The sequence below is a fragment of the Mustela nivalis genome, assembly GCF_964662115.1.
Source record: "Mustela nivalis genome assembly, chromosome: 13".
Lineage (NCBI taxonomy): Eukaryota > Metazoa > Chordata > Mammalia > Carnivora > Mustelidae > Mustela > Mustela nivalis.
Window position 1 is genome coordinate 33,135,446 of NC_139032.1, and position 15,363 is coordinate 33,150,808.

The 15,363-nt window shown below is 39.3% G+C and overlaps 1 protein-coding gene across 26 annotated transcripts in view; it reads left to right on the top strand.

Moving 5' to 3' along the window:
• KDM4C (lysine demethylase 4C) overlaps positions 1-15,363 on the top strand; it is a 518,729-nt gene that overhangs the window by 30,814 nt on the left and 472,552 nt on the right. For all 26 annotated transcript variants that reach the window (XR_014301835.1, XR_014301836.1, XR_014301837.1 and 23 more), the window contains 2 exons: positions 7,134-7,294; positions 14,262-14,437. Coding sequence is in view for 17 of the 26 variants with exons in the window: in XM_082695156.1 (XP_082551282.1) it covers positions 7,151-7,294; positions 14,262-14,437 (320 nt within the window). In the remaining 9 variants the exon portion in view is untranslated. The remainder of the gene's footprint in view (positions 1-7,133; positions 7,295-14,261; positions 14,438-15,363) is intronic.

The window sequence follows — 15,363 nt, forward strand, 5'->3', positions numbered from 1 at the left end:
GTATACTACTATATGAAATCATATATATGAAATCATATATACTACTATATGAAATCATATATACTACTTGGCCCATAGTATATAGGGCTATACTCACAGAAGTTTTGCTTCCTTATCTGTGTCTTCTTTTCCCTTTAGTTAACCATTTTTATGGGTTTGATCTTGCTTCCTGTACAAAAAGTAGAATATTATAAGCTGTTCTGCACTTTGCTTTTTTAATTTAACAGTGTAATTTGGAAATCACTCCAGATCTTTACTTAGAGATCTCTCTCATTCTTCTTACGTTGCCTATACTGTGTTGTCAGAAGTAATACACTGATTCAGCCAGACCCCTATTGATGGTTACTATGGAAGTTTAAGAGATAGAGAAAGGAAAACCAAGAAATGACACATGTAATTAATATCTGACTCAGTGCATTTGAAAAAGTGTTGCAAGACTGAAGGGGACATATAAATTAGATGTTATATGCTGTCAGAGTTAGTGCTGAGAAGTTTAGTGTTTGCAACTAGAATTAATTACATTGTGAGTATTTCATGAAAGGAAAATTTCTTCTGACCCACTGAAGTCTAGACCTGGCTATAATCTGACCCTGGAAATGAATGTCATGCCAGGTGGGGCCAAGAGTGAATACTTGGCAGCTTTAATGGTTCCAACACACTCTTATTGCGTACTTAAGTCTGAGGAGATGATAGCCTCAGTGCTCCAGTATCTGTTAATCTTGCCAGATCTTTGGTGATCAAGAGGAGAAGCCTTGCTCAGTTTGCCCAGGAGGATGACTTCTGCCTGTTCCATCCACTAAGGGTGTAAGAGGGGTGTGATCAGGATTATGTTTTGGCCGGTACAGATTGTTGGAGAGAATTTAGATGTTCACTTGGATCATCTCTCTTTAGAAACCTTCTCCTGGGACCTATATATTATCTGTGTAATAAAAGAAAGTTTTGTACAAATTCATTTGTTGCCTTGACTCTTCTGTCCCAGAACTATCTCCCTGAGTCCACCTTCCCATTTTTACTTCTGGTCTCTGTAGGCTGGTGGAGCAAGATTGAATGGGACCAAGATGATTCAAGAAGAGCTGCCTGGAAGAGGAATGAGTCTAGCTCAGGCAAAAAATGATTAATAGGCTGAGGGCTTTTCTTTGCTGTCTTCCTTTTCATTTTAGAGTGCCAGGCCTGTGAAGTCCTGGGATGACAGAAAAGGGCAGACTTTAAAGCCAGATGACCCTGTTGTGGTTCAGTTCCTGGTTAGACATACTAATGGCTAATGTGGCATTTTTGGAGTGTTCCACCACTTTCCCACCCATTTGAGAAATATGGAGTCAGATGGAAGGTCAGAGTATTTCAGGCTTTAGTATTGGTGAGGCTGGGGTTGGAGAATGTGGCAGTCTACCAGGGTCCCATCAGTCTGATCCTGATGCCTGTATTAGTTTGTTAGGGCTGCCATAATGACTAACCACAAACTTGGATGGCTTAAAATGAGAGAAATTGATCTTCTCACAGTTCTAGGGGGTAGAAAGCCAAAATCAAAGTGTCAGTATGGCCATGCTTTCTCTGAAGGATCTGGGGGAAGATCTGTGCCTTTGTCTTAGCCTTGTGTATTGGCTGACATTCCTTGGTTTGCAGCTGTGTGACTTCGTCTGCCTGCCTCCATCTTCACATTATTCTTTCCTCTTTTTCTGACTCTTCTCCTTTTATAAGGACACTGGTCATATTGGATGAGGTGTTGAACATGATCTCATCTTACTTGCTTACATCTGCAAAACCTGTGCTTCCAAAAAAGGTCATATTCACCTGTATTAAGGCTCAGGTTTTAACACATCTTTTTGGGGGACACAAACTCATAACAACGCCTTACTGAGCACTATGTAAGAAGAACCTTATTGACTCACTGTGAGACCAAACTGGGTGAATTACAGTGTTGGAATGGAAATGCCAGCTTTCCAGCTACCTTAGACAAGGTCCAAGCCCTCCCTCTGGTGGACGTGGCACTTGGGAACTGAAAGGAGAGCAAAGTAGTCATAGCTGTAACATCTGGGCCTTGGCTGGACAGTTTCTTCTAAAATCTCACTGTAGGGAAGTAGGAGTGAGTGAGGACCGGAAAGGATGGCCTCCAGGGTTCCAGCGGGTCCACAGGAGGAATCATGGGGGGAGTGTTCTCATCTAACACTGGCATAGCTAGTAATCGTGCCTTGGTTCATTTTTTTTTTTTAGCTTAATATATTATCTGCTTAAATGGTGAGTGCTTTATCTCCCAGGGTTGTACTTTATAGTTGATCCTTAAGTGTTCTCTTCAGAGACCATAAGCACTGTATACCAGTTCTGTGGCAGGCATTGTCTAAGAAATGAGTAATCCTAAGATGAGAATCGTGTTTTTACATTTTCCGCAGAAATTACTTAAATAAGAGAACACAATTTGGAAATATAGGTGTACACAGGAAAGTTATATAGGATATAGATTTACATTTAGCAGCAAAGCATTACTTCAGTTTCTTTTCTATTGCCAAATAAAGATATATGATTAAGATAAGAAGAGCACATGTTTTTCCTTCATGATAAAGTACAACTTTTCAGAATAGAAGCTTGGGAGAGTTATATAAGTATGAATTAGTGTTACACTTTCCTTCACTTGCTGAAAAAGATCTTTAATTAAGAAAAAATTCTTAGGGTGCTTACTATAAATTTGGCTATTTTAGGTGGTCTGAAAAAACATTGATGACTAGCTCTCTAGAAGCAAAACAATAAAGTTGTCATCAGCTGTTGTCACTCACTTTGGGGACTGTCTGTAAGAGGTGTGGCATTAAAAAAAATATTATTAATTACATCACCTCCAGCTGAAAATCACAGGTATATTTTCCCCAAAGTATAAGTCTTTCTCTGAGTGGGAAGCACTGCAAGAGCATTTTTTTTTTTAAAGATTTTATTTATTTATTTGACAGACAGAGATCACAAGTAGGCAGAGAGAAAGGAAGGGAAGCAGGCTCCCTGCTGAGCAGAGAGCCCAATGTGGGGCTCGATCCCAGGATCCTGGGGTCATGACCTGAGCTGAAGGCAGAGGCTTTAACCCACTGAGCCACCCAGGTGCCCCTGCAAGACCATTTTAAACCTACTCTTCTGCTTCAGAGAACTAAAGGTAAAAGAAAGAAGGGTGACTGGGAATTTGATTGTAGCAGCATGATTAGGCTTAATAGTGATAGATGTGGATTAGGAATCAAGGAATAGTGAATTTATAAACTACCTTTTACGGGTAGAGAACATAAGGAGGCAACCCAAAAAGAAAATGAAAATGGTTATTAATGTCCAAAAAAAAAAAAAAACTTAACAATAGACTTTTTTTTTTTAATTGCCTGCCATGTTGGCAAAGATTTGGGTCGTGGGATTCACATTAAATTTTTAGAAATTTTAGCATATTTCAAATTTTATAGTGATCACATATTAACTTTATAGATTGAAAAGGGTCTGAAACATAAATTAACTAGGTCTTTAGTGTATGTGCCTGATTTGTAGGTAGAACTGGGTTTGTGTTATCAGTGAATAGTGACACGAGGAGGAGGCAAAGTATGTTTCACAGACAAGTTAGCAAACTAGGTCAAGGGCAGATATTTAATTCTGATTGCTACTAATTTGCTGCATATCTTAACAGTCTCATTGCCTCAGTTTCTTGTCAGAGCCATTGTTCTGTATTTTAGACCAGAAATCTTGACTTGCACATTTCTCTTACTTCTATCAGGAAATTTTGTTCTGAATATATCTGCAATCTGACCACTTCTCACTGCCTACTTCTGGTCCAAGTCACCATTTTATTTTGCCTGGATTGGTGTAAATTGTTTCTGTGCTTCCAACCTTGTCTTTGATACAATAGTCAGAATGATGAGCCTGCTCAGTGCTCTGCTTAAAATCCTCTGGAAGAGTTACCTTAGAAAACACTGTCATCTTCTTGAAAGGAAACACGTTAGAGTATCAAGAATGAGAATGTATAAGAAGGGGAAGAGTCCCAAATTACTTCCCCCAAACTCCTTTTCTCCGTTTTCCCTCTCTCCACTCTCTTGCTTTATGACTTCCAGTCACACTTACATCCTTCCTATTCCTCGAAGAGCCCAAGAGGCTCCTTGCTGTTGCTTTAGTACAAAATGCTTTTCCTCCAGTTATCCGCATGATTTATTCCCTCTTTCAGGCGTCTGAAATGCTTCCTCACTTACGCTATATAAAATAGCTACTTCTGTGCCTGGGTGGCTCAGTGGGTTAAAGCCTCTGCCTTCGGCTCGGGTCATGATCCCAGGGTCCTGGGATCCAGCCCCGCATCGGGCTCTCTGCTCAGTGGGGAGCCTGCTTCTTCCTCTGTCTCTGCCTGCCTCTCTGCCTACTTGTGATCTCTCTCTGTCAGATAGGTAGATAAAATCTTAAAAAAAAAAAAATAGTTACTCCTGGTTTCTTCTTCAGCGTGCTTCTGACTTACTTATTGTTTGCTTCACTCCCCTCCTATTAGGGTTTTGCTTCATTCCCTCCTGAATGCCTACTCAGCAGTTAGACATTCGGTAATGGTTCTTCGAGTGACTGGATGAATTTTGAGTTTCTTTTCTAGTGGGTTTTTCCTCTGTGGGAGAGCTATGCATGACACCCTTGTTCTTTGGCCAGGGTAAAAGTAAAGCTGCCTTCCAGGTACCAAAGGTAGTCCGGGAGCTTCTTCTCCTTTCTCACTGCTCAGATTATTCTTTACCTGTCAAGCAATGAGTTTGTTTTCTAAGTAACTTTTCTGTGTGTGAGATCAATGCTTTCCTTTTTCCTGCATTTGGTATCATTTTGTGTAAATATTTTAACATTTTGGCATATATTTCTTTATTCAGTTAGCAAATAGTTATTATAGCAGATGTTACAAACCAGGCTGAATCTCAGACTGGAAGTTAGGGTTTACAGAGACAGCCTGCTTTTCCCTTGAGTTTAGAGTTCAGTGTATGGTCAGAAGTGCCAACAACTGTGATAGGCAGCTACTATGAGGAATGCAGGAAGGGAAGTCAAAATACACAGGCTGGCTCACCTAGGCCTACTTGGGTAGGATTGAGAATCTTAACAGTGGCCAGGAGTTTGCCAGGTGAGGAGACAGTTAAAGGCTGCCCTGATGGGAGGGAATGATTTAGGCAGAGGCACAGAGGGTTCTACTTGTTTCGAGAAGCATAAATCAGTGAGCATTGTTGGAGCTTAAAATATAATGCAGGCTGTAGTGGTAGACAAGGCCATGATAGTTATGTAAAGGTTTGATCTAGGTGCTTCTAAAGGATTATGTGTGTCTTGTATAGAGGTTAGACTTTGATCCTGCAGCCCAGCATTGGGCATGCGCATCTGTTGTATAGGTGTGAAGGGAAGTGGGTGGGGAGGTGGCCTGGAAGGTTTTTTCTTTTGCATGCTTTCTCCCTGAGGCAAAGAGAATACAGAATAACATCCAGTGCTTATATCACAACCCTTGTGCTCCTTAATGCCCATGACCCAGTTACCCCACTGGGTGTTATACGCACCTAATGAATCACTGAACACTACATCTGACACTAGTGATGTAATATATGTCGGCTAATTGACTTTATTTATTTATTTATTTATATTTATTTATTTTTAAAAGATTTTATTTATTTGACAGAGAGATGCCTAGAGGGGGAACATAAGCCAGGGGAGAGGGAGAGGGAGAAGCAGGCTCCCAGCAGGGAGCCTGATGCGGGGCTCAATCCCAGGACCCTGGGATCCTGACATGAGCCAAAGGCAGACACTTAATGACTGAGACACCCAGGTTCCCTGGCTAACTGAATTTAAATTAAGAAAAAAAAAAATATATATATATATATATATAAAATATACATATATATATAATATTTTATGTCATGTATTAACTTACCTATATCCATGCAGATTTTCTCCTTTATATTTAAGTTCCTAGTGGGTGGCAGGATTAATTTGATTCTTCTCACATGTACTTGGTGAGAGAATGCTTATTTAAATCTTTATGAATGATGCTCATGTCTTTATCTGTAGCCCTGATCCATTTTAACCTCTTATTATCCCATAGCATGTTTTCATCTTTATGTATTCATCTCTTCCCAATTTTTCTTTTTGTCAAGCAAATTAAATTTATTAAAAAAAAAAAAGGAGAGTTTTGTTCTGAGACTATTTGTTGTTTGGATTGTCAGATACTAGGTACAATTATTGGTTCTAGAAGTGGGATGGGGATAAGACTCCTTTCTGGGGCAGGCAGGCCAGTGCTTCTTACTAATTTTTTCATTCTGTGTGTCTGAAGTGTTCAGTACATATTGAGGGAATCATCCTGGTTTTTGTCAGCAAGATTAAGTTCATATTTTTGCCCATTTTTCTACTTTGATATCCTGTAATCTTTCCTTTATGAGCTCTAGGCAAACTAAATTCTGTTTTTAACAATACTTCCAGATATTTTCACTGCTCAGAATGCTTTTTCTCTTATCTGGCAAACCCCTGTACCTTCTACTAAGTCTTAACTCTGAAGTCATTTCTGAGTAATTTAGGTGGAGTTAATTACCCCTGCCTGTGTATAGTTTTGTATTGAAGTCTGTTCCACCTCTAGATAGTAACTTTGGATGGTGAAGACAAATCTTACCCCTTTTTCTATCTCTAGTATTTTAGTCTGGCACTTGGTAGTTTTGCAGAATGGGTAATTTGTAAGTTATTATAGGAAAGCGTATTAGGACACTGAACAATCCTATGCTGGGGATGTTGGGCATTGTCCATTCACTACTCATCCAAAATTAGGCCTTTATACAGTCGTGTGTATGAGAATCTGTTTCAGAACTGGTGCATAGGAATAACACCTTCTGTACACTTAGAAAGTTAGAAAATTCATTCTCACTAGGAAGGATTTTGAAGAGGTGAGCAATATAATCAGGTCAGTGTTTGAATACAGGAATAGGAACTTGGGAGGAGGAATGGCTAAAAATAGGTTCTTTTCCCAAGAGTTTGGGAGAGATGAGGAAGTCTCCCTAATGGGGTGTTAATGAGAATGGTAAGTAACTAAGAGAAGAGTTTCTGCTGGGACTGGGGTGCTTACATGCTGTTTGGGAGAAAATGACCACCAGCCTTAAGCACACAGGAATTCAGTGCTGATGACTGCATCATCTCCTCTGCAGAGACTGCCCCAGCCATCATGGAGGTGGCGGAGGTGGAGAGTCCTTTGAACCCCAGCTGTAAGATCATGACCTTCAGACCCTCCATGGAGGAGTTCCGGGAATTCAACAAATACCTGGCATACATGGAGTCTAAAGGAGCCCATCGAGCAGGTCTTGCAAAGGTGATTATCCTCACATCCTTTAAACCAAGAACAATCACTTGGCCTTTTGTTTTTGCTCTTAGTCTTCATAATATGGGAAATGGTTTATTCCAGAGAATATTTGTAAAATTTGTTTTCATTAATTCATGCAGAGCATTTATTATCTTCAAAGAATAATTGTCTTATTTTTTCTTTTAACTATTTATGCTAGGTTGTGTTCTAGGGCTTCTTCTTCCTCTTCTTCTTCTTCTTATTTTTCTTTAAAACACGTGTGGCTTCTAGAAACTAAAGAGATCCATGTTTGGGCTCTAGAGAGAGGTGAGAGTATTCATAGCTTTCATCACTTTCTCATAGAGGACAGTTATTAACCTGAAGCTTAACTACTCCCCTCCCTTTCCTCTCTCTCTACCTCCTCTTTTCTTTCTAATTGTTTCTTTCTCTCTTTCCCCTTTTACAAATATAACAGATTTACTGAAATATAATTCACATATCATACAATTTGGCCACTTAAAATGTACAGTTCACTGGTACTCGTTGGCAGTCATTTTCTGTTCCCTGCTATCCCCTCAGCTGTAGGTGACCACTATTTTCTTTCTCTGTAGATTTGTGTATTCTGTTTTCTTTTCAGTTACTTGCTTATCAAGTGTGGAGAGTGCTTACTACATACCAGGTACTGCCGTGTCCTGGGAGATGGGATAGTAAAGACCACATTTCTGCCCCTGTTGAATTTATATTCTGGAGGTAGCTTCTTAGGGTGGTGAGATAAGGACATTTAAGCAGAGGCCCCAAAAATAGAAAGAAACCAACTTTTTCAAGACGTGGGGACAGAGAGAATAGCAAGTCCAGAGGCCTGAAAGCTGACCTGAGCTTCATGTGTGGGAGGAATAGAAAGGTGGTCTGTGAATTTGGGGCTCAGTGAGCAGAGGAAGAGGTTGGTAAGTAAGGTAAGAGCCCTGGAAGGGGCCAGATCATCCTGGGCTTGCTTGGGCTAAGTAAGCATTGGGGGTTTTATTTGAAGTGTGGTGGGAATCATTGAGGGGCTTAAAGCAGATGAGAGAAAGACATGATGGCTATTTGTGTGTTTGTTATTTTTGTGACATTATTTTGTTTTTTTTGTTCTGTTTTTTTGAAAGCTATGTATTTGAGAGAGAGTGTGCAGGTGCACATGAGTCGGCAGGGGCAGAGGGGGAGGGTGGCCAGGAGCAGGGGAGAGAATTTTCAAGCAACTCCCTGCTGAGCAAGGAGCCACAGGGCATTCTCTATCCCAGGACCTTAAGATCATGACTTGAGCTGAAATCAAGACTTGGTCGTTTAGCCAGCTGAGCCATCCAGGCATCCCAGTGACATTATTTTGAAAGTGTCACAATGGCTCCTACATGAAGAATGAATATTGCGGGGAGACAGAGTGGACAGACTGAGAAGAGTGCTGACGGAGTGGAAAAGGGGAGTCTTGTCAGGGGTTGTTGTGATATGCTGAGGGTCACAGTAAGGCGCTGAAGATTTCACTGCGGGTTTGCACCCATAGATCCAAAGTTAGAACTTTGAAAGAGAGATACTCTATATAATTCATCCTTTGATCACAACCTGAGATGGATTACTATTCCTTGTATAATGGAAATATATTTCTTTTTTCTTCAGTTTTTTAAAGAAGATTTTATTTACTCATTTCAGAGATAGCATGTGAATGAGGGGGGGAGCAGAGGGAGAGGAACAAGCAGACTCCATGCTGACTGCAGAGTCTGACAAGGGGCTCCATCCCATGACCCTGATTTTCATGACCCGAGCTGAAATCAGGAGTTGGACGCTTAACCAACTGAGCCATCCATGTGTCCCTGGAAATATATTTCAATTAAAAATTTACTTCGTAAGAGGCTAAGGGGTGAGGGAGAGAAAAAAGTCCCCTCAGAAGAGTATGTTTTATTGTACTTACTTCATTTTATTATTCTAAACGTTAAGCTTGTAATCTGGGTTTCTGTAGATTTGTCAGCATCACCTCATGAATCCTGAACTCTGCCAGAGCCTGCTTGACTGTGGCTGGGTCATGGGTTCTTCTTGGAATTCCCACATCCAGCGGGATGTCCAGTAGCACTAAGAGCAGATATCAGAGGAGAGAAGTCCCAGAATGGTAGGGATGTTTCATTATTCAAGTCCTCTGGCATCTTATAACCCAATTAGACTGTGCTGTTATCTGTCCCCTGAGGTCTGTCGTTTTGTTGTGTATGGTTCAAGTCCCGCCTAGGAAGGGTTTAAAATTTGGGGGATATTAGGCTGAGTGAAAGTTTATTAGGGGTGGGTAAGTGACAGAAAAGGAAGATAAAAGAGGAAACAAAGAGAAAAGTTAAGAGGTTTATAATGAATTTCTCAGATGAGGGATCCTTAGTTTAACTTATTTATTGAGTTCTTAAAGAACCCACTTTTGGAACCTCAGCACTTCAATATCTTTGATCTGGCGGAAAACCATCTCCCTACTGCCCCCTTCGAGAAAAATCATTTTTGAGTTGAAGAGACTATCATTTCAGGATTATCTAACACGTGTAATTTTGATCATAAACTAGCAGTGGGGTAGCAAGGATTTGGGCTTTATTTGAGTGGAGGAAAGTTGGGGGTAACTGGTTGTCCCCTTCTCTGGGCTTTGAATGCAGCCCTTTGTCTTGCTCTTCTCCCCTTTTGTTCCTTGAAAACATAGATTTTACTCTGTTCCACTGAGATTATGGAGTGTGCTGTGGTAGGGTGGCATGTTTAGTAACACGGGAAGGGAAAGCAGCACACATCTTCCCAAGGGTACACCTGTGCCGCTGCTGGCATTCTGTAACAGAATGAGGTTAATGAGAACCACAATTAGTTTTATGAATGTTGAACAAAACACACCTGAGTCTAGACTTTTTTTTTTAAGATTTTTATTTATTTATTTGACAGAAATCACAAGTAGGCAGAGAGGCAGGCAGAGAGAGAGGAGGAAGGTGTCTCCCTGAGGAGGAGAGAGACCGATGTGGGGCTCGATCCCAGGACCCCGGGATCATGACCTGAGCTGAAGGCAGAGGCTTTAACCTACTGAACCACCCAGGCACCCCAGACTTTTTTTTTTGAATGAGATTTATTGACAAAGTTGGAGATACTCATTTATTCAGTCTCGTGATAATTTTTTTTTGCTTCTACTAGGAATACAATGAACTCGTTTTTGTTGTTGTTGTTTGTTTGTTTTGTTTTCTTTTGTTTCTTGTGGGTTTTTTGGGCCATTTTTGTTACCTTTCACAGTAAGTCACATAAGGTCAGTTTCACCTACTTTGCCTTTTTTTCCTGGAATTTGCAGCAAGAGCAAATGTATAAAATTGCACAAATCAAGTTGTCAAAATTAAAACTGTATTAATGCTGCTAGTTTGCTTTGAGAGTAAGCCCTGGGGACAGAACCACCCATGAGACTCTTTGTTAATGCACCATTTAATGAATTGGTCTTAATTTATGATTTGGAGAAGAGGGTTGAGTAGTTCCAGTAGTAGTGACTTTGGCCTTAGATTATAGTCTGTCTTTTTTTTTTTAATCAACATTTTTTAAGATTTATACTTTAGATTTAACTTTTATTTCCATAATGAGAGATTTGACCCCAAACTTTCTATCTAAAAAGTAGTTGTGAAGTTTGCAAATTGAAGATTCACAGTCTCTTTATTTATTTATTTATTTTTTAAAGATTTTATTTATTTATCAGAGAGAGAGAGAGCAAGCACAGGCAGACAGAATGGCAGGCAGAGGCAGAGGGAGAAGCAGGCTCCCTGCGGAGCAAGGAGCCCGATGTGGGACTCGATCCCAGGACTCTGGGATCATGACCTGAGCCGAAGGCAGCTGCTTAACCAACTGAGCCACCCAGGCGTCCCTCACAGTCTCTTTAAATGTAAAATTTACATTGTTTTTGTGGAGAAAGATTATGAGGAAAATTTATTACATATGAAGTGGGTAAAATTATTACATGACAGTAATCTGGACATAGACTGTCCTGGGCCATAGGTTATGCACATTACATAGTTTTGTGAATAGCCTGGAGAGTATAGACAGTGATCTATGTCCTCAAGGTTCATGAAGAAAGATTACAAGATGCACTGCTCTTCCTCTTATTCCTTCTTCCTCAGTATTTAGATGGTGATAATAGCAACTTATTTCAAGGTAAGTAGGGCAAATACAGGTTTCAGTCAGAAATTTTCTTTTGAGTATAGGGCTCAGGCTGGGATTGGGGAAATGGTGATACAAAATAAAATGTTTGTTTTTATTTTGATACAATAAGAAGGTAAACTTTAGGGTTACCTTTAGTTAGAGTCATTTTATATAAAAGTTTAATTTTGGAATCTTTTAAAGTCCTAAGTATCTTGTGCTTCTATTTCCTGCCATTTCCTATGTAAGAAAATCTGAGATTTAAAATTACAGTCCAAAAATAAGATTTTTATTATAGACCTGAAGTTAACAAATTTTTAAAGTTCTGTCTGAACACTTTTATCAAAAGTAAATGAACACATACATGAAATATTTATAAAGATAATGTTTAATTTTCGTAAATTTGTTATATTCATTGCTTCTCTAAATTTAGAAGAGAAAATTGCTACAAAACTTTTTTCACAGATAGGAAAATATTCAACTCAAAATATAATATTAATTTTGATTATAGATATATTTGTTTCTAAACAATGGCCTGAATCAATCCATGTTTCAGTTTTTTGGATTATTTGCACTTATTTCTGATGAAGAGCAAGTTAGTATTTACAACCTTTTCCCCCCTTTCAATATGTCCTGAAGACAATTTGGTGTGTTTATCCATATGCATTTGTTACAATTATTGAAATTCTTTTAAAGTATTGAGTATGTGTTTTAAACAGCATATAATATGATTGTATCTATTCTCATTTTAAACTAACATACCTTGGTGGAAATAAAATGTGAAATATCTCCATATCGCTGATGAAAATTAAATTAAATTTAGAATTGACAGCTCACTTTTCTTTTTCATAGTCTTTCAATCTACATTTGACTATCATTACACAACCTCTAAGAAAGGCTAAAATTTAAATGATCGACAATATAAAGTAATGATGAATATGGGGAGCCAAAGAAAAAGACTGCATACATTGCTGGTGGCAATGTGAAATGGTACAACCACTTCGACAAACATTCAGCAATAACTATTAAATTTGATCTGTACATATCCAGCATCCCATAATTTCACTGTTGGGAGTGTCCATAGATATGTGTTTATTTTAGAGAGCGGAATGCTTATATGCAGCAGAAAATGCACACAACAATATTAATAGCAGTGTTATTTGCAAAGTAACAGAATAATCAGAAATAATAAACAAAATAATCAGAAAAAAACAAGTGAGCACTAAATGGTTCCCCATTTATGAATAAATATTTGTATGAAGGAGTACAGTAGGAGTGAATATCAGTGAACTTCAGCTATATAGACCATCATATTTGAATCTCAGAGAAATACTGAATGAAACATAAAAGATAAACCTCAAAGAAGATGTGTATATATGGATTATATTATGTATATTTCCATTCATTTTAAAAACCGGTGCTAGGGATGCATACTCAGGCACCCAATAAAATCATATAAACCCTAGTAGGGAAATGCATACCATAAATGCTGTGATAATACGTACCATAAATGCTGTGATTGGGCAAGAGATAAATGTGTTTGGAGGGCACATGTGGTACTCTGGTGTAGCTTTATAATTCACAGTTACATATTTGTAATCATGCATTTATTGAAGTGTGCTATCTATATTTTGCAATTAATTTTTTAAAGTTTTTCTTAAGAAATTGAAACAGTTTCTAAAGGTAAATATATTCCAGCTGTAAATCATGACTTAATAACTTTGTCCCTTCTAATTTTTAATCATAAGCATATATGTTTTTGGTCTTACTGTTTATTGATCTTTTCACTGTTAATAATTAAGTGTTTAAATACTGTTGGTAAATTGGGCATACGGGTGGCTCAGGGGGTTAAGCTTCTGCCTTTGGCTCAGGTCATGATCTCAGGGTCCTGGGATCCAGGCCCTGCCTCGAGCTCTTTGCTCAGTGGGGAGCCTGATTCCCTCTCTCTCTCTGCCTGCCTCTCTGCCTACTTGTGATCTCTGTCTGTCAAGTAAATAAATAAAATCTTAAAAAAAAAATACTGTTGGAAAAGAGTGGTGTGCTGAACAACCTCATACAGGAACAAAAACATTGATAATGTATGACTCTTTTCGACTTCCTGTTCAATGATGACATGTCGGTAAGCTCAAATTAGCCGTGATGGGTGTAGTTACATCATGGAAATAGGCGAGAGTTACAAATTCAAGGTTTTCTCCACCTTCCCAGAAAACTGATTGTTAAACATTTACTAGCACACCACTCTGCTATTTGCCATGTTGTGTGAGAGGTATTTAAAAAAAAAATACTGACTGGGCGCCTGGGTGGCTCAGTGGGTTAAGCCGCTGCCTTCGGCTCAGGTCATGATCTCAGGGTCCTGGGATCGAGTCCCGCATCGGGCTCTCTGCTCAGCAGGGAGCCTGCTTCCCTCTCTCTCTGCCTGCCTCTTGATCTACTTGTGATTTCTCTCTGTCAAATAAATAAATAAAATCTTAAAAAAAATACTGACTAAACATATTTGCTTATTTTTATTGTATTAATATAAGCACGATTGAACTTCAAGTTATTTTGTGTGTCTTTCAATTTTACTTTTAAAATTGAGAGGCTACTAGTATCAGCTAAAAAATAAGTTAATAAAAGTACTGTTTGGAATAATGCTCAATAAATTTTGTTGTTAAAAAAAAATCAAAGTAAGGTGATTATTTAGGAGAATACAAGGCATTTCCCTTACTCTGAATCTTCACAGTTCTTCTACACATTTGTTATAGAAATGCTGAGAAATTCTTCATTTCTCTTCTGTTGGAATATTAAAGCTAAATGACTACTTGGAATATTTTCTGGATAATATTTTATTTTATTATTTTATTTTTAGGTGATTCCTCCTCGGGAATGGAAGCCACGGCAGTGCTATGATGACATTGATAATTTGCTTATTCCAGCACCGATTCAGCAGATGGTCACTGGGCAGTCAGGACTCTTCACTCAATACAACATCCAGAAAAAAGCCATGACAGTGAAGGAGTTCAGGCAGCTGGCTAACAGTGGCAAGTGAGTGCATACACTTTGCTATTTTTGCTTTTGAAGATATACATGAACATGGTAAGAAATCAAGTAGACAGAGGAGCTTGTGATGAGAAGTAGGAGTCTCCTGCACATCTTCTTTCAGTTTTCGTTTAAGAGTTTCTGTTTTCTGTTCTTCATGTGGTTGTGTGCTTATATTTAGCTTACCACTAAGGAAATTATTTCTCATTTTATCATCTTAGTCATATCTGTAAATGGTTTTATTCTATCTTTTAGTTGCCATGAGTATTTTTGATTTTACACATGATTCACATTTGTTTGGCAAATTTTCTTTGTACACAAAGTTTAAGTCTTTTTTTTTTCAGCTCTGGGGTAAACTTTTTTTTTTTTTCTTGGCTGATAGGACTTTTAACACCCATGCTCCTCAGCACCTTTTATCCTGCCCATGCAGTGACAGCATAGTCCAAAAGGTACTGTGGCCATAGGGGTTGGAGAGTCACTTCACATTTTGGACTGGAGGAGTAAGGGGCTTGGGGATACTCTACCAACAACGCTTTACGAGCAAGAGGCCATGACATCTCAGCCCCCAAGCCTGCATCCTGGTGGGAGGTGGCAGTGGCTCTTCCCAGCTCTCCATACCTGAGAGGAACAGGGCCAGATGGGGTAAACCACAGGCCCCTAGCTCCACTGATGGTAGCTCCCAATCCTGGCTCCTTCTCAAGGCATAATCCCAGCTCCCATCACAGGACAGGAGAGGTCTCTGCCCTCCTTGGTCCTCAGTGTTAGGCTGAGCCCTCTATACTAGTCAGACAGAGACAAAGCTGGAAGCAGCAGCAGTGGCAGAAAAGGAGCAGGCACTGAGTCTGGTGGGTTGTTGGGCCAGCAGCACAGGGCCAGAGGCTCTCCTGAAATCAGTGCAGGCTATCTGTCCTTACAACTCTGGGGCTGGCCTC